General features: G+C 34.3%; 1 protein-coding gene across 17 annotated transcripts in view; it reads left to right on the plus strand.

Moving 5' to 3' along the window:
• The window catches only part of ROBO2 (roundabout guidance receptor 2), a 601,494-nt gene that overhangs the window by 454,973 nt on the left and 119,126 nt on the right, over window positions 1-27,395 (plus strand). For 12 of the 17 annotated variants that reach the window (XM_053220676.1, XM_053220671.1, XM_027077544.2 and 9 more), the window contains exons 6-7: window positions 11,062-11,189; window positions 15,989-16,000. In XM_053220676.1, the coding sequence (XP_053076651.1) occupies window positions 11,062-11,189; window positions 15,989-16,000 (140 nt within the window). The remainder of the gene's footprint in view (window positions 1-11,061; window positions 11,190-15,988; window positions 16,001-27,395) is intronic. The other 5 variants (XM_053220672.1, XM_053220678.1, XM_053220684.1 and 2 more) reach the window with 1 other exon arrangement.

Raw genomic sequence — 27,395 nt, forward strand, 5'->3', positions numbered from 1 at the left:
GAAAATCAGGAAAAGTTCCTATCCTAGAAGGTTACAATGCATTAGGGATTGCAAAGTATGAGAAATGTATGCGATGTGGTTATGTATAAAATGTTGCCAGTTCTCAAAAATTTTGTTTGGTATCTTCAAAGTAAACTTAGATTTATAGGCAATCTCCTCACTATCCATGAAAGAAATAAGAGATCCTTTACATTTAGAAGTGATTTTAGAGTATAGTACTGGTTTTTGAACATGAATAACACTTTCACTTTTGAAACACTTTTAAGATTGATCATCAAACATAAGATCACGCATAAACAGAACCTCGCACATACACTGTTGTGTTAAGTATTAAAATAAATTTATTTTGTTTTATTTATTATTTAGCTGAACATATGGTAATGGTTTTGACACAATTCAGTTTCCTTTTCCTTTTTTTTTTTTTTTTTAATTTGGAGGAAAAAAAAACAACACAAAAAGCAGAGCTTCTTTTCCCACTTTGTCACAGCTGGTTACCAATCAATCTCAATTCACGGTACAGTGATGATAGCACATGTTGTCCGGGGGCCAAATCTGATTGGGTTGCATTTTTCAGCAGTGTTCCATATCAGAAAAAAAAAAGGTATCTTTATGGTGAGGACTGTCAGCACATGATTGTACAACTGTCATTAATCAAACCTGGCAACAATGACTGCATTTATGTAAGTCTGAGACTGACAGATTTTTACAATCAAAATCACCCAATTTCTATTAGGATTTCCTCACCAGTATTTTTTTGCCCCTCTATTTCATTCTTTCCCCCCTGGTTTTAATTAAAGTCAGACAATACCGCCTACATGTTGATCATATATATTGTACCATATTTACAAAGTATCTCTTTTATACGAAGTATGCTTTACTTATTTAAAATTGATTCTCAACTATTTAAAGGGAGAACAAATCAAGGCAAAATTTAAGTACATTTGATTGTTTAATTAAAGAATGATTTTAAAGTGTGTGTATATTAGTAAACACATGTATGAAGCTCCTAGGATTATAGTTGGTTTTAGAGAAATATCGAGTAAAATATTAATAAAGTTATTTTCTGTAACTTTTTAAACTCTGAATATAAAATCACTGGTGCAGAAATGCACACCTGCCCAATGTGCACACACGCGTACACACACACACACACACAGCAATAACACACATGTCAAATGGAAGGGGCGTGTCACTCTATGTTAGAAGAATAAATGTACTTGCTGCAGAGGACACTGATTCTAGTCTCTTTACAGCTCAAGACAACAATCTCAGAATCTTCTATAAAATGGTGTTTGGAAATAGGCAAGTTTTTCTAAATCATTTATTGTTGTGAAACCATGTATTAAACTCTTTTGTAAAGATCTCTCTAAATGTAAGGAGTTGTTTTCATAGTTTTGTGTATTACTCAGTCAATATTTTTCTCGGGAAAAATGATTATTTCTCCAATTATCCAATGCAGTAGTGAAAAGCATCAATGAGATTACTATTGTGCACATCCCAGCTTATCCAGAAAGAAATACAAGAAATAAGGCCACATTTATTGGACCTGTGGAAATATTTGATGTCCAATTGCTTGTGATATATGTAGTTTTTGGAGGCAATTTATTATCTCAGAGAAATCATGACCCATTAGAGAAAACAGAGGCTAGTAGTAGATAGTCATGACAGTTTTCTCCCTGATTATAATTGCCTCAATGTGTGACCTTTGGAAAGGAAGTTTGTCATTTTTGCCTCACATTGCCTAAATGCGAAATTAGGAATGAGCCACATATTTATTTCTTTTTCGGTTTTGAAGTGTTTGGGGATACAGTTTATTTAAAATCGGTTCTTGTATTTCTTAAGTTTTTGCAAGTAAGAGTTAATTTGATCACATTGTAAGTCTGTCATTTCTCTGACCTAAGATACTTCTTACTGCAGAAATTGCTAAAGGTCATGATGTGCTTGAGTCCCCTGGGCTCACAGGGTACGTTCAGGGTTCAGACAAGAAATTGCCACAGTGGTTGAGTGGTGTTGGGAGGAATAGTGTCCCCAGCTGTGCGGTGCACCGCTGTATTAGACCCATTGGGTTGGCAATGTAATAAAGGAGAAAAGGTGTGTACTTTGAAATAAAATAGACCTTGATTTGAAAATCCAAACTTGTATATGAAGATATCAAAACTTTAAACAATATCAATTATTGCAGTAATTTAAAAACATCTGTGAGGCAAACACACACACACACACACACACACACACTTACACACACACACACACACACACACCTTGCTTTCGTGCATAGTTCAGCCCACAAATAACCAAATTGCAATTATGAATTTATATTACCCAGTATAAATTTCTGTACCCAGACCATGAGGCATTGACCAGTTATTTATTGAACCCATTAAGGAAAAATTTATAGGAGCAGCTGCAATTTTGGTAGTATTCCCCATGCTTACTTTAATTTTTCCTTATAGATTTATACATCATGTTATTTTAAAAAATTGAATCTTGATGCTCTCTCTTGGTATGAAGTTCTAACCTCTGTAATATAGTTGATGAAAAATCTAGATTCTAAATTCATATACGGTCTAAATCTTTGCTACCAATGAATTTCAGCATTCTGGATAGCGAAGTGCTATTTTTCTAATCTTAAACCTTAGGATATTAAACTACACTCAATTTTTTAAATTATTTAGTATGTCTCAGAATTTATTATCTGTTAGCTTCTTAGAATAACTCATTTCTGTGCATTTTATTCTAATTACATAATTAATTAGTACCCCCACCCACTTCACCTAGAGGTATTTAATTTAGGCTTCAAGTGTTCACCCTTAATATCGGTATACTGAATATTTCTATGTTTACCGATTCATGTTCTTCATGGTTTTCTCTACTGAAATAGTATTCTTCTAAGTTTCATTTTTACTTGTGAAGAGCTTAAATTCATGTACATCACCTTTATGATTGTCATGTCTGCAATTCCTCTTGGGATAAATATGGAATAAAATTAAACATTATATCCCAGATTCTGCTATACTATATTTTATAAAAGCATATTTATTTTTTTAATGTTTATTCATTTTTGAGAGGCAGAGAACGAGTGGGGAGGGGAAGAGAGAGAGGGAGACACAGAATCTGAACCAGTCTCCAGGCGCTGAGCTACCAGCACAGAGCCGGATGCAGGGCTCGAACCCATGAACCGCGAGATCGTGACCTGATCCAAACTCAGATGCTAAACTGACTGAGCCACTCAGATGCGCCTATAAAAGTGTATTTATTAAAAAGCTATATAGTTTGCTTTCAGTCAGGTTGAACTTTATATCTGTAAGTTTTGTGTATCTCTAAGTTTTGTGGGGGAACTCATATTTTTCCTCCTTACCTACCAGAATTTTTATGAGGATAAATTAAAGAGTATATTTGAGGACACTATGCAAATGTATTTTTTTGTCATTATTTTATTTTCACAAGACATGTGATTAGAAACCACCCTAGTTGCCAAAATAATGAGATAATAAATTTGAAAGCATTCAGCAAAACACAAAGCTTTAACTCTGTTTTCTCATAGTCTTCACATTTATATTAGATATTCTAGAGTCACTTTATTTATTCTGTGGTAGGAAGAGAGATTATTTTTTGATGTTTTTAATTTACAGAGGGAAATTTATGATGATAACATGTAAACCAAATGTCTAGTTGCTGGTCAAGATTTGCTATCTTCTTTATTTTAGGTTTGTCTCTTTGTAAAGTAGCATTTATATATTATATATCTTGAGTTCTTAAATTTATAGCATTATGTTGATATCAATTTAGCCTACATTTCAGAGCTAACTGCTGATGTGTAAACCTAACAACATTACTATATTTCTTGATATATTTCAAATTAGTTCATCTTTCTGTTTTACACGCAAGTGTTTTACTAGTAACCCTGCTAAGAAAGAACTACAGAGTAGTTTTGAGCATTTGTTGGGTGGTTCATCATTCATTCGATAAGCCTTCATTGAGCACATCCAAGATCACAGGTGGTATTTTATAGGACAGGAGGTGAATAGTTTGGAGCAAGAGGGATTCAGTTCTTGTTTTCATGGAACATACATGCTCTTGAAAGGCAGCAAACAAGCTAAAAACTTGAAAGAGTTATGTGCTTTAAAAAATAATAAAAATAACCAAAGAAATAAAAAAAATAAAAAGAAAGAAAAGTAATCTTTTAAAGTTACTGGTGGAGGGGGGGCACCTGGGCGGCTCGGGTGGTTAAGCATCCAACTCTTGATTTCAACTCAAGTTGTGATCTCATGTTTTGTGATAATGAGCCCTGCACCGGGTTCTTGGTTGATGGTGTGGAGCCTGCCTAGGATTCCGTCTCTCTCTCTCTCTCTGTCTCTCTCCCTCTATCTCTATCTCTATGTCTCTGCCCCTCCCCTTCTTGCATTCTTGCTCTCTCTCTCAAAATAAATAAATAAACATTTAAAAAAATTACTGATGGGTAGAAAGCTACTTCACATTATTTGAGCAGGAAAGACATCTTTGAGGGAATATCTAAGTAATCTTGAAAGTCAAGAAGGACTGGCAATGGAAGATATAGGGGAAGGACATTCCATTAAGTTGTGACAGCAATGAGGTAGTTATTTTAAACAAGGAAAAGAAGGGTCATGTGGTTAGAAGAGGGTGAACATTAGCCTTGACAGATAGGTAAGGAATCGACTATTTAAAACATTGAATATTATAGAAATTGGTTTTATTCTGAGTGACTGAATGAGAAGCCATATTTAGGTAGAATGAAATAATCATATTTAGGTATATCAACTGATGAATTTGTATTGATGCTCTACATTCTTCTTAAAACCCGTAGATTATATATCCGCTGCACATTATACAGTCGTTGTTAACAAATATTTGACCTAAAAATGAAATAATTCATATGGCTTCAAGCAGGAGAGAGAGTGCACTTTTCTGATTGGCACAGGAAGTAATAGGATTACTTGAAACTTCTGGAAGAAGTGTTTTATTTTATCATTTATAGAAGATCATCTAATAGAGATGTTCAAAAATGAAAGAGATCATTCATCATAGGAATAAGTTGGAAGACTGGTTGGTAGATTGTGGCACACAGGATTCAAATGTTGATGGATGGTTGCAGAAGGGGAGCTTTTTAAAGTTTTCTCTTGATGGAAAGATTCAGATATTTTATATATATTCAAAATACTTTTAAATAAATCCATAATGCTAGTAATATTCACAATCTTCTCTAAGGCAAAGATCCAGTGAAAAATGAGAATTTAAAGATTCTGAGCACCCCAAGATATCAGAGAGTATTCAAATCTGTTTTGTTGTTGTTTTTATGGTTGGTTTGCTGGTTTTGTGTGATGGGACCCAGAAAGACTTGTGTAGTTAGCAGTTATTTCTAATTGGCATAAGACAGCATGTCCCTCAGAAATGTGTGCATATCAAACTTTGGGACTGAGGAAACATATGTGTTAGCTGGAGAAGTCTTAGAGGTACTACCTGGCATGTAGGAGAAATGTAAGTCTCCTTAAATGTTAGGATTTCTTGAATAAAATAATTAAAATTATTACATTTTTATTATAATTTTCTCAAATGTCAATGATTTTCAAAGGTAAATTGAAATGAGGTAGTGTTTAATGAGCATCTACTAATTCCAATGAATAAGCACTTTAATTTTTTTTAATGTTTATTTATTTTTGAGGGAGAGAGAGAGCAAGCAGAAGAGGGACAGAGAGAGAGGGAGACACAGAATCGGAAGCAGGCTTCAGGCTCTGAGCTGTCAGCATAGAGCCCTATTTGGGGTTCAAACTTGTGAACCGTGAGATATAACCTGAGCCAAAGTTGGACGCCTAACCAACTGAGCCACCCAGGAAGCACTTTATATAGGGAAGCACTTTATAATTAAAAATTATCCTGGGGCACCTGAGTGGCTCACTTGGTCAAGTGCGCCTCAGGTCTTGATATTATGGTTTGTACATTTTAGCCCTGCTTTGGGCTCCGTGTGGACAGTGTGGAGCCTACTTGGGATTCTCTCTCTCTCTCCCTCTCTCTCTGACCTTCCCCCATCCATTCTTTCTCTCTAAAAACAAATAATCTTAAAAAAAATATCATGCAAAAACCTCTTTCTTCTCCAGGCTTAATTATCTCACTGCAAATGGACCTATGACCTGGATACATGTACTCTCTGTACCTAGTTGGAATCCTGCAAATATTCTAACAAGAATCTCCATACCGCCAGACCATTGTCCTTTTACAGCCTGTTACTAAAACCCTGTCTATAGTTAGGAAAAAAAAAGTTTACTTACTATTTTCTGATACTAGCATGGTATCTTTGAAAGGTTGTCTCTTTTCTTAGTAGCTAAGATTAATTCAGTTTACTCCTCTAAGGTGTATTTCATTTTTCATTTTTCTTATGGAGACCAAATTACAATTATTGAGTAGAATGCACAATTACTTGGATCCCTGATGAAGGAACCCTTGGTAAACAAACAAACAAACAAAAAACAATTAAAAATACTAAAACACTGATACAGCATCCCCGCTACTATTCTTGGCTTTCTTAAACACTCCTTAAAAAAGTGAGAAATCTTAGCAAGTCTGATTTCAAATCAGAGTTGGGTTTTCTGATTTGGGGTTCAAGTATTATGTAATCTGTAAGTTATAATTAAACACTTTAAAAAAATTCATTTTTGAGAGATAGGGGACGCGCCCAAGAGCAGGGAAGGGACAGAGAGAGAGGGACAGAAAATCTGAAGCAGGCTCTGCACTGACAGCAGAGAGCCCACTGTAGGCCAAGAACTCATGAACCGGGAGATGACCTGAGCCAAAGTCAGACGCTTAACTGACTGAGCCACCCAGGCTCTCCTAAATACTTTTTCTTACTAAAGCAAGATATAAAAAGCTCTGTCACTCTATCCCCCATGTTGTTCCCTATATAATGAATTTATCTAATGTGAGGTAAAATTTGCCATAAAGTATAACTATGTTTGCTGAATGTGAAATTTCTATCCAGGTGATACAGATACTGTGGCATATATGTCTTAAGTTAAAAATTCAACAAAGTATTTTACTGTAGGAAAGGGGTACATAAGGAGTGGAAAAAGCACCAGGTTGAGAGGCAGTGTTCAAGGTTTGAATTCTGATTTTTCTCTTATTAGTAAAACGACGTTGAGCAAATCATTTCACTCGACTAAGGGTCAGTTTCCTCATCTGTAAAATGACAATTTCTGGTTCAGAGGATTATTCTGAGTATGCTATGCACTAATGGATGTGTATTTTTGTGTTTTGTTTGTTTGTTTGAACTGTGAGGCAACATACAATTTATTATTTTTTTTTCCTCAACGACAAATCATAAATCATGGATAATATAAGTATCCTTTTATAAAACTTAGAATACTGGGGCACCTGGGTGACTCAGTTGGTTGAGTGTCTGACTTTGGCTCAGGTCATGATCTCATAGTCTGTGAATTCAAGCCCCGTGTCAGGTTCTGTGCCGACAGCTCGGAGCCTGGAGCCTTCTTCGGATTCTGTGTCTCCCTCTCTCTCTGCCCCTCCCCCACTCGTGCTCTGTCTCTCAAAAGTGAATAAATATTAAAAAATTTTTTAGAATATGGTTTTCATGTGTGTTTGATCCAGAGAGGCCTTTATAGACACTCAAGTTTATCTTCCTCTCTTTTAGCTTTTGATAAAAATTCAGAGTGCTCTGAAGCGACTTTACTAAGTTAAATAAGAGCCAGTAACAAAACTCTAACCAGAATTCAGTGTTTTGAGATGAATTAGAAATATCTGCTAAATATTTCCCTGCATCTGTTGAGGGATCATATGGTTCTTATCCTTTCTTTTATTAATGTGATGTATCATGTTGATTGATTTGTGAATATTTAACCAGTCCTGTATCCCAGGAATAAATCCCACCTGATCATGGTAAATGATTCTTTTAATGTATTGTTGGATCTGGTTGTCTAGTATCTTGTTGAGGATTTTTGCATCCATGTTCATCAGGGAAATTGGTCTATAGTTCTCCTTTTTAGTGGGGTCTCTGTCTGGTTTTGGAATCAAGGTAATGCTGGCCTCCTAGAATGAGTTTGGAAGTTTTCCTTCCATTTCTATTTTTTGGAACAGCTTCAAAAGAATAAGTGTTATGTCTTCTTTAAATGTTGGTAGAATTCCCCTGGAAAGCCATCCGGCCTCGGACTCTTGTTTGTTGGGAGATTTTTGATTACTGATTCAATTTCTTTACTGGTTATAGGTCTGTTCAAATTTTCTGTTTCTTCCTGTTTCAGTTTTGGTAGTGTGTATGTTTCTAGGAATTTGTCCATTTCTTCCAGATTGCCCATTTTATTGGCATATAATTGCTCATAATATTCTCTTATTATTGTTTGTATTTCTGCAGTGTTGGTTGTGATCTCTTCTCTTTCATTCTTGATTTTATTTCTTTGGGTCCTTTCCTTTTTCTTTTTGATAAATCTGGGTAGGGGGTTATCAATGTTGTTAATTCTTTCAAAGAACCAGCTCCTGGTTTTGTTGATCTGTTCTACTATATTTTTATTCAATCCTGGTATCCGAGAGCTAAGCATGTCACGCAGAAATAGGCTAACTGTAGGAAGGATTATTTTTATTAGACATTAAATACATCACCAGCACCTTTTCTGAAGCCATCATAAACATTTTTTTTCATGTTTTTAATTGGCAAAGTTAAGCAGAGAAAGTTTACATGCACTGTTACTCTTGTATGCATTTTAGCCCAGGACTTGTCCTCCTAAATTGTAAATGTAGCTCATAAGAAAACCCTACTGGACAAATGTGGCAAATTTGCAGCCTTGCAATCATTTAGATTTGGTTGACCCTTATATCAGTAAGAAATGAGATATTCATCATGTAATCAGCCAGTATTTCCTGAACTCCTACTAGGTGTAATAAAAATAGATAATGTGTATTGTGCTTTCTGTATCCTAGTTTTATGCATTTTATGTGTAACGTCTCCTTCAAAGTTCACTTCTACTCCATGAGGTAGTTGTTACTGTCAGCACCATTTTGCTAATGAAGAAAATGAGGCCCAGGGAATTTAAGTATCTTGTCCAGTTTTACCAGCATAGGAGGAAGTAGACTCCTAGATTAGAACTCTGGCCATTGGCTCCTGAGACTGTCCTCTAAACTACTCGGTTATGCTACTGGATGTTAAAAGCTCTGTGTTAGGGGCTGAGGATATAGCAATGGGTGAAGCAGACAGGATCTCTGCCTTCATCAAAATAAACAAATACAAAAAGTAAGCAAGTGCAGAATGACTGTATAGCTGTAGGTTTCAAGGAGAGAGTAATTACAGTTTTCTAGTATAGAGATGGAAAGCTTCAAACAAGAGTTTGATAAAGCTTTCCTAACAACTTATGACATTGTAACTCAGCAGAAGTTTAAATGAAAACATGCTGACAATAAAGTAACCATCATTATTGGAGGATAGAGGATCATGGATAGCTACATTTAGTTGGCAAGACTGGTTCATAGACATTGTTTTTTGTCACGCAAAGCTCTATAAAACAGAACTATTATTAGGTCTTACATTGCAATGAACATAAGCTATTATTCTTTTAGCTAAAGCCAGAAGTAGAAGAAATCTGATTATACTCATCTTTAATGCAAGCCTAAAAAGTTTGTTTTGTCCCGAAAGCAATAGGAAATCACAGCTAGTTGTGAGCAGACAGAACCAATTAAGGTAATATTTTTTTAAAATACAGCTTTATCTGCGTGATATATGTGAGGAAGAAAGTCAATGTGATCAGTCAAAAGCTATTGCAAAATTGTGTGAGTGAAATAACAAAGGCCATCAGTGAAAATCAAGAGGAAAGATCAGATATGAAAAGGATGATAATAGCTTTGTTCTTCTGCTTATGTAATCGTAATCTCTTAGAATCTAATAAGCATACTCTTATGAAAGCATTTCAACAGATTCATATTAAAATTTTATAATTCTTTTCTGAGCTACTGTGTTAGTCTACTTGTTAAAAAAATAGAAATGAGGGGCACCTGGGTGGCTCATTCGGTTAAGCATCTGACTGTTGGTTTCTGCTCAGGTCATGATCTCAAACCCCAAGATGTGGGTTTGAGCCCCACATCAGGCTCTGCATTGGCAGTGTGGAGCCTGCTTGGGATTCTCTCTCTCACCTTCTCTCTCTGCCCCTCCCCTACTTGCACGGTCTGTCTCTCTCAAAATAAATAAATAGGGGCGCCTGGGTGGCTCAGTTGGTTAAGTGTCCGACTTCGGCTCAGGTCATGATCTCACGGTCCGTGAGTTCGAGCCCCGCGTCGGGCTCTGTGCTGACCGCTTGGAGCCTGGAGCCTGTTTCAGATTCTGTGTCTCCCTCTCTCTCTGCCCCTCCCCTGTTCATGCTCTGTCTCTCTCTGTCTCAAAAATAAATAAACGTTAAAATTTTTTTTAAAAAGTAAATAAATAAATAAACTTAAAAAAAAATAGAAGTAAGCAAATAAATAGGTGTGAAAGAGCTGAGGATGTGCATTTCCAAAAACCACTCCAGGTCATGTTGATATTTTAAGAGTTAATATTACTAATTAAAAAAAACCCCGGCTCCTTCTTAATTCTTTCAACCAGGTGTTTGTGTCAATTGGCCAATAAGAGAAAAAATGCCCTTTAATATATTTTAGCTTTATATTCAAGATGCCCCCAAATTAAATCTGATATTTAAATGCAGCATAATTTACAAAATGATACAACTCACTGAGAAACTGAAATATACACTATTTCCTTATTATCTAAGAACTACCACGGAAAAGTTTAAAGTGCTTTTAATGCCTTTTATAGTTTTGATGCAGTAAGAGATGTATATGTGTATAAAGTATCGATCATTAGTAATCAAACCGCAAGAAGTCACATATGAACTTAATGATCTTATTAGTAAAACCTTAAATCTAAGCAATTACACTTTGTGGCGGCATATTACATGTGTATGTGTACATGTGTTTTGTTTTAGTTGAAATATAGTCACAAAAGAGAAGAAATGAAGATGAAAACAGTGTTATCTTAATATAGCTGAAATGTTATTTAATAAGACCAATTCGTATTCTACACAGGTATGACATCAAAGATGATTATACTCTGAGAATTAAAAAGGCCATGAGTACAGATGAAGGCACCTATATGTGTATTGCTGAGAATCGGGTTGGAAAAGTGGAAGCCTCTGCTTCTCTCACAGTCCGAGGTAAGAAACATAAGATGGGAAATACAATTGAATCAGCAGACTAATATTTGGTTAAATTGGTAAGTGAACTCCCAGTCAAAATAATAGCTGATACTCTTCTATTGTTTTTTACTAAAATGTTTAGATTTTGTGTCCTTTCTATTATTAATTGAAATAAAATTACTTTCAAATTTGGTTCAAAGGGATGATTATTTGAAGCGATTTTTTAATTTAATGAATAATAGTTAATATGGTTTAAAAGTAAATCTTAAGAGTAGAAAAGATTTATACTAGTCTTCGTGGTCCCACCGCTTTGAAGTATTTACTGCTTTTAAGTGTTACAGTTTCAAAGGTACTCTGTTTTCTGTTTACTAGTTTGTCGGGTTTATACTAGTAGAGTACTACTTTGAAATTCGTTTTATTTCAGCATCCAAGAAGCAATTAAAAACAATAAAACTGACACTGCTTGCAGGGTGGAAAATGGATACAAATGAGCTACCGCATTGAGAAAATCTGATTGAGAGAGTGATTTGTGAAGTTCATTGGCCTTGAATAACTGAAATAGTGTGGCTCCTGTAACAACTTTCACTTTCTGGGAAAAGTGTCATGCACTTTTTCATTCATGGGAATAATATTCATTTATAGACTCCCTGGAATTGGTTAGTAGTGAAAGAAAGCAGTACTTAACCCTACAGTGAGGTAGAATGAATCAACTGTCTTCCTGGTGGTGCCTGTTGACTCACATGAGTACATTATATAGTCCCAGCTACCAAGTGGTACCAAGTGGACATCTACACTTACTCTTGCCAAAGAGACATCACCCACCACATCATTTACAGTCACGGGATTTCAAACAGCGATAGGCAAGCACGTCCTCTGATCTCTTTCCACCTTTCTCCCACCACCCCAACTGATGGCTTCTCTTCTCATCCTTTATCAGGTCAGCTGCATGCTCGCACCCTATAACTGAGAGACTCAGTTATATCTCATCCTGTTTAGTCACACCTCCTACCTTGTGTAGCTGTACTCCCAGAAGTTTTCACAGATGGGTGAAAAGGTTTGGAGGAATTTGGCTTGGTGAGAAATGTGTCAGGGATTCTCATGTTGGTCCTCCATCTGGACCAAAAATGATTTTTGCTGACCCATGATTTCAGCATCAAACCACTACAAGACAAACAAGCAAACAAACAGAACCCAAAACTTAACTTCCTTCAGGTAACTATTAGGAGACATGCACTTTGAATCACTTGGAAAATATTGATGATTTCCATACTTTCCAATTGCTCCATTTTTATTCCACTGAATCCATTTTTTCCTCCCATCCACACATTCTAGCGTGAACTTAGGTACAGAACAGATTTAGACAAAATTGGCAAGCTAGTTGTTTAAAAACATTTCCATTCCTCATTAGTTAACAGATCATAAAAAGCTATGATCATATAACAATCAAATATATACCCTGATTATATATTATCAAAATCTGATAGTCTTTGTAAGCCACTTTACTAGATCTAATCTACATTCCCTGTAGGTGATTCGATATTAATATAGATTTGTGTGCTAGTCCTTTGGGAAAATAATCACTTGACCAAGTTTCCCCCAAAGCTTATTTATTTGTTGTTTCTAAAGTGAGTGGGGGAAAAAAATAAACAACCCCCCAAGAAATGTTCCATATTAAAAAAAATATATATTTGCTGACTAAACATAAATGGTGAGAAAATGTGAGGAGTTGTTTGTTTGTAGAATCAGCAGTTCTTTTTATACTTGAATGCTTGGCTGAATGAGACATGAAGTGGTCTGTTTGCTTTAAAATATTTCCCACCTAATTGTTTTCGTAATTTGTTGAAAGTTTCAGGTTTAACATTTAACAAAGCATGCTCCTCTCTCGCATGGATGTTTAGAGCTGACTTAAAAAACTAATAGAGTTTTTTTGTTTCTAATAGGATTTTTTTTAAATCAGCAAACCTTAAATGGTCTCTCCCCTAATCTGTGTCCTGTAGATGGATTAGAGAGTTTAATCTGTGTGGTATGTATTTATTACTCATCTAAGACTGAATGAACCTCGGCAACAGGGTTAAAGAAAAAAAAATCTCCATAAGACAATAGAATGTGGAGTAAAATATTGTTTAAAAATATTTTTTTACCATTAGGAAAAGCAGTTGGAACTTCTCATGCTAAGAGGTTAACAGGAGAAAACGCATATTATCTATGACTTAATTTTTTTCTGTGCTCATTTTTCTATGCACGTACATGAAATGGTTAGCCCTTCCCTGGATTGTTTTATTAGAACAGGGTCAACCGACCCAAGAGGCCACATCCATTTTCATCCATTTAATGCAGGGACACAGTTTAGTTTAATTTGCTGATTTTGAAAACATCCACCTGCTGGGGTTTTTTTCAAGATAAAACGTTGCTATGTAACAAAAACAAGAAGTTTAATTGGGATGTTTCTGCTAAAATTTTATCATGATATTCAATTGGGGAAAAGGAAAAGGACTTTTGTAGTCAAAATCTGGAACACAGATTTACTCAGTTGTTTTCCACTTCAAAATAAGGTGAAAATAGACTATAAAATTAAATTTAACAGCAAGTGGCTCCCTTTGCTGACTTGAGGAACATAAAATTAGAAAGAAGTAATGCTAAACAACAACCAGCCTCCTAGCATTTATATTCTAATCAAATAATTCATGATCTAAGAGAGCTTTTTTAAATGGCTCCAGAATGTGTTAACACAAACTGCATGTTTGTAAACATTTTTCCCCATTTCAATTGCTGAAATTGGCTTTGCATAATTCAAGACTTCATTGGAAAAACTATCTTGCTTCTAGGGCAATAAAACTTTTTCCTTTTTGAATTACCCTAGACTAGGTGAAAGAGAAATATATTTTATTTTTTTAAACCTGATTTTTCACCATGGTTTCTTCTTTTTCTCTCTTTATTATCATAGACTCAAAATGCCTTTTCGTTTCTAAATGAAACATTGTGTTTGAGATTTAGCCTCAGGTGACACCTGAAAATGCAAATTAAAAACGAAAAGACAAAGTTCTTTTCCTACTGGATGTTGATAAATTAAGAGATATATATTTCGAATGAGGCACAACTTTATGATTTCGTCTGATATCTTGTTCTTGGTTGTTATTTTTTTTTGTGCACCTCCCCCCAAGATTGGAAAGAAATTGTGCATTGGGCAACGTTCTTCTTTTCTTCCTCTTGCTATGGGAACACATCATAGACTGTAGGACACATTAGAGCTTCACTGAGCTAGAATTTTCATCCTGCTGCTATAATTGCTTTGCTCTTCTTTGAATTATCTTAATCCCCCCCCCTTTTTTTTTCAACGTTTATTTATTTTTGGGACAGAGAGAGACAGAGCATGAACGGGGGAGGGGCAGGGAGAGAGGGAGACACAGAATCGGAAACAGGCTCCAGGCTCTGAGCCATCAGCCCAGAGCCTGACGCGGGGCTCGAACTCACGGACTGCGAGATCGTGACCTGGCTGAAGTCGGACGCTTAACCGACTGCGCCACCCAGGCGACCCGTTAATCCCACTTTTAATAATAAATAATAATATAAGGCATGCATCTCCTAAATAGGCAGCACCATATTGTTTCAGAAAATGCACAAAGCTAGAATCATGGCGTATTGGTTGAGCGAATGAATGCCTATAAATATGGTTTCAATGACTATATCCGTCTCATCATGTCCAATGAGACATCATCAAGACAAAACTATGCTAAATTCTAGAGTCACATTATATATGCACTAGAGCTATCCACTAGGATGTGGGTGAGACACTTGTTTGTCACTAAAGTTTATATTTTGAATGTAAGAGTTCATAAAAGTTCAAATGCTACTAAATATATTTCTTCTTCATTGGAATAATGGCACCATATATTTTTAGATTTTTCCATTGCTTTTATATAAAGTGGTTTGCTATCTAAATTGATTTGGCATTATTCTTTGTAACGAAAGTATTATTAAGCCCATGTGTGTCTCTTACAATTGCTGTGCATTAATAACAGGGCCAGCCTATTACTAATGATGTTAGTGATTGAAAGTTATGGTATAATAAAAAAATAATAATAATTTGTTGAAGCAGCAGTTTGAAAGCCATTCTCAGAGTGAACAAGAATCAACTTGTCAGTCATTGTTTCCTGCCCTCTGCCAAAAAAAAAAAAAAAAAGAAGAAGAAGAAGAAGAAAAACGTTTAACAGTAGTTAGGGAGCTACTCAGTTGAAATCTCTAAGGATGTTCCAACCTATTTGTTATATTTTCATCCACCCTGTCCACGGATGAAAAGTGATGTGATCTTAACTTATTACTGGCTGAAAAGCAGCATCAGGGGCTTTTCTGTAGTCCTTGTAATGGTTCTGACTAACCATGCTTAAAATCCAATTCCTATTTAAATCAGACAGTGAGGCCTTCTTTTATTGACATGACATTTGCTAGTCTGTGACTTGAATGGTTATATTCATCAGGTTCTTAACTTTGGGGGTAATACAGGCTGTTTAAAAAGTTCTTTGAAATAATAACTATAGTAAGTGATGACAATCAAACTTTATATGAAATTATCTCTCACATCACATAGAGCTAATTCTGGAATGCAAAATAATTATTTTCTTAAAATTATATGTATAACTTTCAGTTTTAGTCAAACTCAGACATCCTGTTCATACTTGAATTATAAGACTAGAAATCACTCTACTGTCCATACTTAAATGTAACATTACACATCATGCATTCTGATAATTTTCTTTTCTTTCTTTTTTTTTTTTTAATTTCTTCTTTATGTTCTCACCACACCATTGTAATGTCTACAGCTCGCCCTGTTGGTAAGTAGCCATCCTTCTATCCATTTAGCATGGCTTTGTACAATGCTTCATAACTCACGCATACTAGGATTTAAGAGAATGAAATATATTTATCATCCATGTTTAAATATTACTTGAGGCACTATCTTCTGTAAAAAATTGCTCCTGATCTTTTCATCAGTTTGATAAACATTTTATAGTGACTTTTGGTATTAACAATGAATAGGTAATGATTTTCCTGAAAAATAATATATGAATGTTTAATACTATAAACTGCTAACTTTTCCTAAAGAGAAAAATACAATAATTCTTTTTTCTTGTATATGTAAAATAATCATGTATTAGTTATACTTGATATTCATTAAGATAAATGATTCTGAACTCAATTAAGAAGTTTGACTACTGGATGCACTTTTTTTTTTATAAACAGCTTCGAGTCCTTGTTTATTATGGACATTTTTAACTGCTGTATACTTATTATCTGTATGCCTATTTAAGCAAAATGTGGTAGAATGCTTCAAGTTATTCTAAGGAGATGCTTACACTAAGAGGGAAAGGGAAGGATGAATTGTGTTCTTTGGCATGGAAAGTTGGTGGTTTTAATATATCTCATCCTTCTTTCAGCTTTGCAAAAGTGAAGTTAACTGTTTGCATTTGCAGTAATTTAAGTGGTAATTATTTGTAAACATTTGGAAAAAAAATCTTTTCAAATTCATTGATCTAATAATCTTTCTGCATCTCTTTTAAAGTTTAGCTTAACCAACCAATACATGTGTTTAAATAAAAGAAATCTTGGTAATTGTGTTATAAGGAAATGAACAGATTGATGCATAAATGGATGGATGGATGGATGGATGGGTGAATGAATTTAGTATGTTTCTTTTTTAATATATCAAGAGATACTTTAATAAATTGTCAATTTGACACAGCTCTGTAAATGGTCCATCTAACTTCAAAATCTTTCTTAATACACTGACTTGACATTGACATTTGATATATATTGGTCCAAACTCATAACGTTTTTTTTTCCATTAGTTGAAACATTCACAAACCTTATTGTTATGTAGTATATTCTAACATACATAACAATACAGCAAATAGAACATTGGTTTCCCAATCTGAGTTTCTGGTCTGCTATTTCTGAGCAGTGCTTCTTTTGTTAGTTGTTTGATATCCCTGATCCTCAGTGACTTCACCTAGAAAATGGAGATAGTAATATTGACTTTTCAAAGCTGTTGTAGGAATGAAATGAGTTCAGGTCGGATTATATATGTGGAAACACTTTGTATGCCAATATTGATCAACATTCCTAGTTTCTGAGACATATATTATTTTATACTTTTGTGTTTTTGAAACATAATTTTGTCTTGCAGTCATAAAATACAATATTGTTTTCTTTCAATATAATTATTAAATTGATCATGCTTTTTTACACTTGGAGATGTAGGAAATTGAAGAATATGTTACAGTTTTAAGCCTCATTTTTTAGCGTTGTATGAATTCTTATTAATGATAACTTTACATATCTATGGTACGATATAAAACATTAAGAAGTGAATGGGAAACAATAAGATAACTTTTCTGGTTAACAGGAAAAATAACATTTAAATTATAGATCTTTATATGTAGAAACCTTATGCTGATAAACCATGACCACTTGATTTATATTACTTCACAAGTTCCCAGAACATAAAACAATATGTTAATAATTTCCAATATGTTTAAAACTCATAAATAGAAAAGATGTACATTAATAGAAAATGTGATGCACAGAGAGTATTGGGATGTACTTGTCACCTGCAAGGCATTTTGAAGTTATTTCTGTTTTTATTCTTGTTTAAAATGATTTTTTTAATTCCCATTGGACTGGAACTAAAGAATAGCTTTTTGACACATTGTGTTTTGTTCTGGGAAAGTCTGTCATTTCATAAATCTATCTCCAATGACTTATGACAATGTTCAGAAATATGAAGAACTATACTTTAAACTTGACAACTGCTATTAATTTTGGAAACTGAACGTTGGATATGCTTTTAGTGGATCACCAGAGACAACACTGATAATGAGGAAATTAGCTTGCTTTTTCTTTGCATAACTTTTTAAAATTAATTTTATTATTTTTTAATTTACATCCAAATTAGCATATAGTGCAACAATGATTTCAGGAATAGATTCCTTAATGCCCCTTACCCATTTAGCCCATCACCCCTCCCACACCCCCTCCAGTAACCCTCTGTTTGTTCTCCATATTTAAGAGTCTCTTAGGTTTTATCCCCCTCCCTGTTTTCATATTATTTTTATCTTCCCTTATGTTCATCTGCTTAGTCTCTTAAAGTCCTCATATGAGTGAAGTCATATGATATTTGTCTTTCTCTGACTGACTAATTTCACTTAGCATAATACCCTCCAATTCCATCCATGTAGTTGCAAATGGCAAGATTTCATTCTTTTTGATTGCCAAGTAATACTCCATTGTGTGTGTGTGTGTGTGTGTGTGTGTGTGTGTACCACATTTTCTTTATCCATTCATCCATCGATGGACATTTGGGATCTTTCCATACTTTGGCTGTTGTTGGTAGTGCTACTATTAACGTTGGGGTGCAGGTGTCCCTTCAAAACAGCACACCTGTATCCCTTAGATAAATACCTAGTAGTGCAATTGCTGGGTTGTAGGGTAGTTCTATTTTTAGTTTTCCAGAGTGGCTGCACCCAGCTTGCATTCCCACCAACAATGCAAAAGAGATCCTCTTTCGCCGTATCCTTGCCAACATCTGTTGTTGCCTGAGTTGTTAATGTTAGCCATTCTGACAGGTGTAAGGTAGTATCTCATTGTGGTTTTGATTTGTATTTGCCTGATGATGGGTGATGTTGAGCATTTTTTCATGTGTCAGTTGGCCATCTGGATGTCTGCTTTAGAGAAGTGTCTATTCATGTCTTTTGCCCATTTCTTCACTGGATTATTTGTTTTTTGGGTGTTGAGTTTGATAATATTTATAGATTTTGGTAATCTTTATAGATTTTGGATACTAACACTTTATCTGATATGTCCATTGCAAATATCTTCTCCCATTCTGTCGGTTGCCTTTTAGTTTTGCTGATTGTTTCCTTCACTGTGCAGAAGCTTTTTATTTTAATGAGGTCCCAGTAGTTCATTTTTGCTTTTGTTTCCTTTGCCTCCAGAGATGTGTTGAGTAAGAAGTTGCTGTGGCCAAGATCAAAGAGGTTTTTGCCTTCTTTCTCCTCAAGGATTTTAATCGCTTCCTGTCTTACATTTAGGTCTTTCATCCATTTTGAGTTTATTTTTGTGTGTCGTGTAAGAAAGTGGTCTAGGCTCATTCCTCTGCATGTCGCTGTCCAGTTTTCCCAGCACCACTTGCTGAAGAGACTGTCTTTATGCCATTGGATATTCTTTTCTGCTTTTTAAAGATCAGTTGGCCATACATTTGTGGGTCCATTTCTGGGTTCTCTATTCTGTTCCATTGATCTGAATGTCTGTTCTTGTGCCAGTACCATACTGTCTTGATGTTACAACTTTGTAGTATAGCTTGAGGTCCGGGATTTTGATGCCTCCTGCTTTGGTTTTCTTTTTCAAGATTGCTTTGGCTGTTAAGGGTCTTTTCTGGTTCCATACAAATTTTAAGATTATTTGTTCTAGCTCTGTGAAGAATGCCGGTGTTATTTTGATAGACATTGCATTAAATATGTAGATTTCTTTAGGTATTATTGACATTTTAACAATATTTGTTCCTCCTACCCAGGAGCATGGAATCTTTTTTCCATTTTTTTGTGTCTTCTTCAATTTCTTTCATAAGCTTTCTATAGTTTTCAGTGTATAGATTTTTCACCTCTTTGGTTAGATTTATTCCTAGGTATTTTATGGGTTTTGGTGCAATTGTAAATGGGATGGATTCCTTGATTTCTTTCAGTTGCTTCATTGTTGGTGTATATGAATCTTTGCATAAACTTTTTACATGAATTTGAATTCAGGAGTGATAGATATGCCAACTTTTATTGTAATGTAAGAAGGTACAAATCAGGTAAATCATAAATTAAATATTCAAATAATAGAAACTGCATTAATATTAATATTTGTTAGTTGACTACGACACACATTTTTCAACTTTGAAGTTCTCTGCAAAGTACATTAATATTAGTATTTGTTAGTGGACTGAAACGTAAGTTTTTCAACTTTGAAGCTCATAGAGATAGCATAAAGGGTATATAACAAAGTAGAAGCCACAGAAAGGAGAAAAAATCTGGCCTTGAAGTCCCATATAAATTAGGTGAAGAAATATGCACCAAGTATATAAAATTTAGAGAAAATTTAAGGGATAGTTCCTATATAAAGCTTTTGAAAGAAAATTAGAAATATATTCAGATTCCAGAGTATGTAAATACTGTAAATTTTAATTTGTAAATTAAATTTAATTTGTAAATTTTTATTTTTAAAATGTAAAAATATCTGTAAAGATTCAGAATCAATCATTACATTACATATAGGATAAAGAAAAAAAAACACTTGGTAGTATGGGTGGAAAGCCCATTTAGAAATCATTATAAACCCCCAAACTGGGAGTTTTGTCCATATGTATAACTCTTATGACCTGCATTTGAATTAAAGAATTGGCAACTCTGCAATTTGCAGTTGGAATAAACACCTTCTGGTCTCTATTTTTGAGATTGTAGGAATAACTCTTGATTTAGAGGATCCTTGGTGTGGGAGACATTACTGAAAGCAGACAATCACATACTTGCCAATGAAGAAGAGTATTCTCCAGATTTCACTTCCTCGCCTGCAATGTTATCAACGTCTGAAAAGAGTCCTTTAATCCCACTTTCATATTTGCTGGTTACCACAGAATCTAGACAAAGGCCACTTTGATTATCAAATGTCTGCCAGCCCTTCCCGCGGCTTTGACATTTTACTATTCCAGAGTCATTCTTTACATGAGATGCAAAAGTACATCATAGGACACAGTTAGCAAAAAATGTGGAAATATCCATTTATTTGGAAAACTCTTCTGATAAGTTCTGATAAGGGAACTGACAGAAGAAAATAGTCTAAATAGGGATAAATAACTTGCTTCCTATACCCATCTGTCTTATTTTCTATTGGAAGACTTTCTCAAGCTTAAAAATAAAAAAGAACATCTATTTTGGAGATGGGCAACACATTTTTTCCTAGCAGCAACTCAAAACATGATGAGTAATTTGGAAAAGAACTGTCAAATGTACCAGCTGCCTTGCTTGTGAAGTTGAGCCCTGCTCCGTTTTCTATCATGTACACCATATGCTAGATGCTGACTGCCTCCAGTACGGAGACGAAAAGCTGTGTGCATCAGGTGAAACTTGCTTAAAACATCAGAAACAAACTGACAATACACAACTTTATGGAATCGTCTACATATTTCCTTATTTGGTGACTCAAAACGATGTGTTATTTTGATGGAAGAACATGACTGGCCACAGCAGAGTTTGTAGGTATTTAGAAATATATATGTTTTAGGCAAAATTTCCGTGTTGTTATTATTAATTAAAAGAAGCAGCCACTGTTCTAAACAAAAATCTATAGGCACATTGCTTTTTCAATGTTTTCACTGCTTAAACACAAAAATAATTCTATCCTCTTTTTAGAAAAATCTCTTTTGAACTGAAGTGCAGTTTTGTTTTAACATGCTCTAAAGCACATTACTGAGACCACCAAGAGATCCAATAAAAAGTGAGTAATTGAAAAATTCATTCAGGAAAAATTATAAAGTAGACATTACTTACAGAATAAGGCAATTGATATTTTTGATACCACCACCCTCTACCCACCTTGAAATCTGGAAAATGTTATGTGCTGTATATAATTTAACTTAGTATTGGAAATATTCCAGGCTTTCTTTTTTTTAAATCAGAAAACATGTAGGTATTATATATGAACCCTTTCATGTCAAGATCCACTTTTCTGCAAAAGGCATCCTGAGTGTGTCTTGAAAGGAAACCTATACTTTTATTCCCTGCAGACTTTCTTCCTTGGACAAGCTGTTACCCCATGACCCGAGGTAATCATCTCCCTCCTACAAGCACTTAATGTTTCCTGCACCTGGCGCTAATTAGCTACCTTATGCAGAGTCCAATTTAATTTTTATTGAGCATCGCGTTTTCATTGCTCCATATGTTTTGATTAAATAGGAGGTAAAAAAATAATGCATTCTGTTTTGTCTTGTACATTCCAACAGTTTCCATAATGAGAAACGTTTAAAATAAGCTAATGCTAATTATTAAAGTGAAAAGCAAGTGCTAGTTACTTCTCATGGTTGGATGATTTTAGTCACTGACTTGATTCTTCTTCAAGGGCCTTGTGTGTTGGACAATGTCTGTTCATTGCCTCTAAAGAAGATAGGTATAAAATTATCGAGTCATATTTTTTCTCAGAACTTAGCAAAAATGTTGGGTTGCTTTAGTACTGGAATGTTACTATAGTGAAGTCTGAGGCTTGTAGAATATTTTTATCTTTGGCTGAGATTCCATTTTACTATTTGAATACCAGTGTAGTCCTTTCTTCCATAACTTTGCTGGATTATATCTTGGTTCTGGTCACCCTGTAAGTAACATTCTTAGAATACAAGCCCCTCAAATCTGCAGATTCATGCTGTGATTTACTCTATTTGAAGAGTGTTTTCTTCTCTTTTATCTTTTGCTAATTTTTCCCATGAGTTATGTTGGCTTTCTTTATCTTAATTCCGTATTTATTCAGTTCAGTATAATAATTGATTCAGTTCAGTCATCATTTTTATTTCATATTGTCTGATTTCTTTTTTTTTTAATTTATTTATTTTGAGAGAGAGAGAGAGAAAGAACATGAGCAGGGAAGGGGCAGAGAGAAAGGGAGAGAGAGAGAATCCCAAGCAGATTCTGTACTGGCATTACGAGGTGGGGTTTAAACTCTTGAACCAGAGATCATGACCTGAGCAGAAACCAAGAGTCAGACATTTAACCAACTGAGCCATCCTGGTTCCCCATATTGTCTGATTTCTGAATTCCTATATTGTCCCCCTGTTTCAACTGCAGTTATCATTTTTGTGTTTCCAAATATATTCATTTCTTAATTTTATTTTCTCTTTTGTTCCTTACTAACTTTAAATAGAATATTCTTCACCTCCAGTTGCCTTTGAGCTCTTTTATTCCTTTCAAAGATTTTTTTTTAATTTGATTCTTTTAAAAAAGAGAGACCCTGTTATATGAAATTTCATTTAGTCTATGGACAAATAGTATAAAGTATTTCTGTGTTTCTTTGGGTAATTTTTTGACGATAGAGATTCTTTTTCTTTCTTTTATTAATTGAATATGTTTTTTTCTGTCAATAATTACACATTTAGTTACTGTATAGTTTGTTTTATTTTGTTCTATATAGATCCTGTTTTAGGCCCTACCTGATTATTAATCATTTAGTTAACTGCTGAAGATTAGAGTTTGCATGTTTGGAGAAGAGAAAGTGGGAAGTACCAGGGTCATTCAGTAATCTGTACTAGGCCTGACGTCTTGAATATTTTATCAAAAAAGAAGTTGTTTCTTCTTGGTATGCTGGTGTTCCTGGTGGTACACAGCAAATCTCTTTTAAGTTATAAGCTCTCTGTATTCCATATGAAATTTTCTCTTCATTTTTCTTCATAATTACTGCTTCATAATAAAAAATGATTTTTAGGTGTATTAGTTTTCCACTACTGCATAACAAATTACCACAAATTGAGCAACTTCATTAGCACCCATTTATTAGGCTACAGTTCCTAGGTCAGGAGTTGAAACAGGCTCATCTAAGTCTTTAGCTTAGCATCTCACAGGCCATAAACAGGGTTTTGACCAGGCTGAGGTCTTCTCTGGAAACTCTCCTGAAGAATCCAGTTCAAAAATTTATTCAGGTTGGTGGGCAGAATTAAGTTCTTTGCATCTGTAGAATTAAAGTCCCCATGTTCTTGTTGACTGCCAGGAACGGATTGCTCACAGTTCAATTGCTAGCCTTTGCACATGACCCCCACAACCTTCAAAGTCAGCAATGATCTGTTGAATCTTTCGTATGATTTGCTCTATATCTCTCTGACTCCCCATTCTGTTAGGAGGTAGAGAAAATTTCCTGATGGAAACCTCTCGTGTAATTAGGTTAGACCCATGGTCATTATTCTCTCTATCTTAAGGTCAACTGAGTAGTAACCTTAATTACATTTACATAATTCCTTTTGTCATGTAACATAACATAATCATGGGAGTTTCTCCAGTAAGTGAAGTTCATGGAGGCCACCCTACAATTTGGCCATTAACAGTATGCTTGGCTTTTCCTTTCCTTTGGTACCTTCTCCTCAACTTCTGAATTGTAACTGGTTGTCTACAAAGTCACATCTCCTATTTCCCAAGTCTCCTTCTTGATTCTAAATTTTCTTCTTCTCATCTAAGATCCATGGGATGGACTTTCACACCATTGACGTAGTTTTTGTGAAATTGGTATTAATAGGCTGTAGATGGAGGCTAGTTGGTATTTACCAAACTTCCTCATTTTCTCCAGACTTGACTGTGTTTGGTAAGGGTAGTTCACTATTTGTGGTTTGGGGCTATGGTAGTTTTTCTACATTATTAGTTTCTCTTGTAGTAAATAGAGGAAAGTGGAACAATGAACCTTTACTCTATTATCTTAACCCGAGTATCAAAAAAACTTAAATACTCATTAATGTTGGAGTTTTTCCAAATAAGAATAAAATAAACACTAAATGTATTAACTTAGCAGTTAAAATAAAATACTATAAATACAAAACATCAAAATAAGATAATACTTTGGACTGAAATAGCATTAGGAAATAAGTATTAAGAGATTTCCCTGTCTATTGCCAGAAAAAAATAGCATGAACATTTTAGTCTCACCTTATAAGAAAGTCAAAATTTTCACTTATATAAGTAATAGTAACTTATAGACAGAGAGAGATATCATGATACATATATGTGTGTATACGTGTACCTTAAAACAGATATTATGATATGCATTACACCTAAAAATTATATGCATGACATTTGAATTATGACTCTACTTATTTAAACATATTAAATGTCACTCAAGGGAATAGTACATAATTAGATGCATTAAAAATATATAAGCTACCAAGTTAAATTACATTTTGAGTTAAAATATATCTGAATGGCTTTTAAAATCTCTCTTATGGCAAGCATTACTTTCCAGATTTATTAGGGATATTATTTTCATCTGCCCTACAAAACTATTAGCTCTTTGTTAGTAAATACATTGTTGTATTTATCTTTCTGCTGCCTCTAGGTCTAGCATAACACTTACATGTGGTAGGGGCACGCCAAATGTTGGTGCAGTTAATTGATACACACATATGCATACATAGGTAATATTTGCCTAGAAAATGTTTATGCAAGCAGCTTTAAATAGTGCTATAAAAAGATTAAGCAACATTAATGGTAACAGGCCAATCACATAGTCCCCATTCTGCTGGTAGGAGATAAAATACAACAAAAAGAAGGCACTAATGAGTTAGGATGGTGCCTTACTAAGCGTGTAATTAATGTTATTAAGAAACATTGCAGTTGCATATTAAAATTCCGTTAACTAAGCAGCCCTTCAGCATCAGTACATTTGTTTCTTGGTTCCAAGTCCTTTTTTCCTTTTTTTTTTCTTTTTCTTTTTCTTTTCTTTTTCTTTTTTTTTTTTTCTGATTGGCATCTTCATGCAATCTTTTTCTAAAAAAAATGAGATAATGGGATGTGATCAGCCTTCATGGTTTAGCTCAAGTGCTGACATGACAGTTCTGGCAAGTTGACAGTTTAAGTGAGTGAAAATGGATGTCTTGTCTCACCATTTACTTGAAGAATCCCCTTCTCACCCCCATATTTATGGCCCCTTCTATCTGCAGTGTGAAAAGTCTAGTTTTCCCAGGTTAGGATCTAGATAAGTGTTTTTCATTACTCGTTAACTATTCTCTCTGTGTTGGTAAAAAATGAGATATAAAATATAATGTAAATATTGCCTTATTTGATAATTCATTAGCTTTTAAGTTAAAAGTTTTTTTTTTTGAGAATGTGAAATCCTTTAGAGAAAACAAAATTTTATTTTGTTCTCAGTATTTTAGTCAATCAGGAAAGCAAGTACAGAAGTAAAACTACTATTGGTAATGGACAGAATAATATAGTAACATGTGCTCAACAATTCAAAATTTGTTTAAAATTTTGACAGATTTTTGTAAGTATTCTTAATTTATAATTTTTGTAGAATTTGGAAGGTCTATGAAATTTGCATGTTGAATCTCAGAATTATTTACTGTAGTTACATGATTTCCTGTACTTAACCTAAAATCAGAATGAAATCTATTTTGGTAATCTGGAATATAATAAAGTTTAAAATTATCTTTGAGCCTGTCCAAATTATTACTTTTGGAATTAACTATTACATTTATTGCAATGCAGAAATATTTAATACCATTAGAGGATTAAATTGGACTTGCTAAAACCAATGAAAATTATTTACATAGAAAAGATTCATGGTTCTAGCAACATAATCCTTCACTTCAACAAACAGAGTGATGTGTCAAAGTTTGTCATGTAGGTTGGTCAGGGTAATAATTGTTGCAGTCTGAGAAACAGATCTGTAATATAATGCATGCCTTTTTCCCTCTGTGAATCCCACTTTCCCTTCCTTATCTACTTTATTTCCAAGGAACAATTCAACCTGTCTCTCTCTCTCCCTCATTCTTTCTCTCTCTCCTCCTGTCTTCATGCTTTCCCCAATTGTTGGAGACAGACTGAGTCAAGTTATTGTCATAATGGTAGGACATCCTTTATTACAACCCTCATTCATGTTCCTCATGTTGCATCAGACTTGATTGTTTCCATGTGAGTTTCCATGGTACCAGTGAGTTCCAGAGGACAGAGATCTTAGAACCTTCAGCTCCTAGCACAAAATAAAACCAAAAAATGTTTGTTTAAAATAATTGAATAGTATTATGAGTTGAAAGTGCCAACCAATATCTGAATTCATTTCTAGCATAATTTTATTACCATGGTGTTTTCCAACGATGTGATGTCTTAAAAAAAAAATTAGGACCAAATTCAAAATAGCTATGTTTATATAGTTGTTTATCATAACACTGTTTTTCTGTGCTTGCCCATAAAATCCAAATGTCAAGATATTTTGAACCAAATGAATTTACTCTTTTCAAAGGCATTCTAGGCACTCTCTATAATCATAGAATTATTTCATTTTGATATTATTTTTCCTTTTCAGGGAGAAGTATATTATGTGACTATAATTTTTTCAAAAAATGATTTTTAACTGCTATTACCAAACATGCATACTTTTGTGTGGGTGTCACACTTACTACTAAAAGTTGGTACTTTCAACCCTCTTTGGAATTGTTTCCTACACATA

The sequence above is a fragment of the Acinonyx jubatus genome, chromosome C2, assembly GCF_027475565.1.
Source record: "Acinonyx jubatus isolate Ajub_Pintada_27869175 chromosome C2, VMU_Ajub_asm_v1.0, whole genome shotgun sequence".
NCBI lineage: Eukaryota > Metazoa > Chordata > Mammalia > Carnivora > Felidae > Acinonyx > Acinonyx jubatus.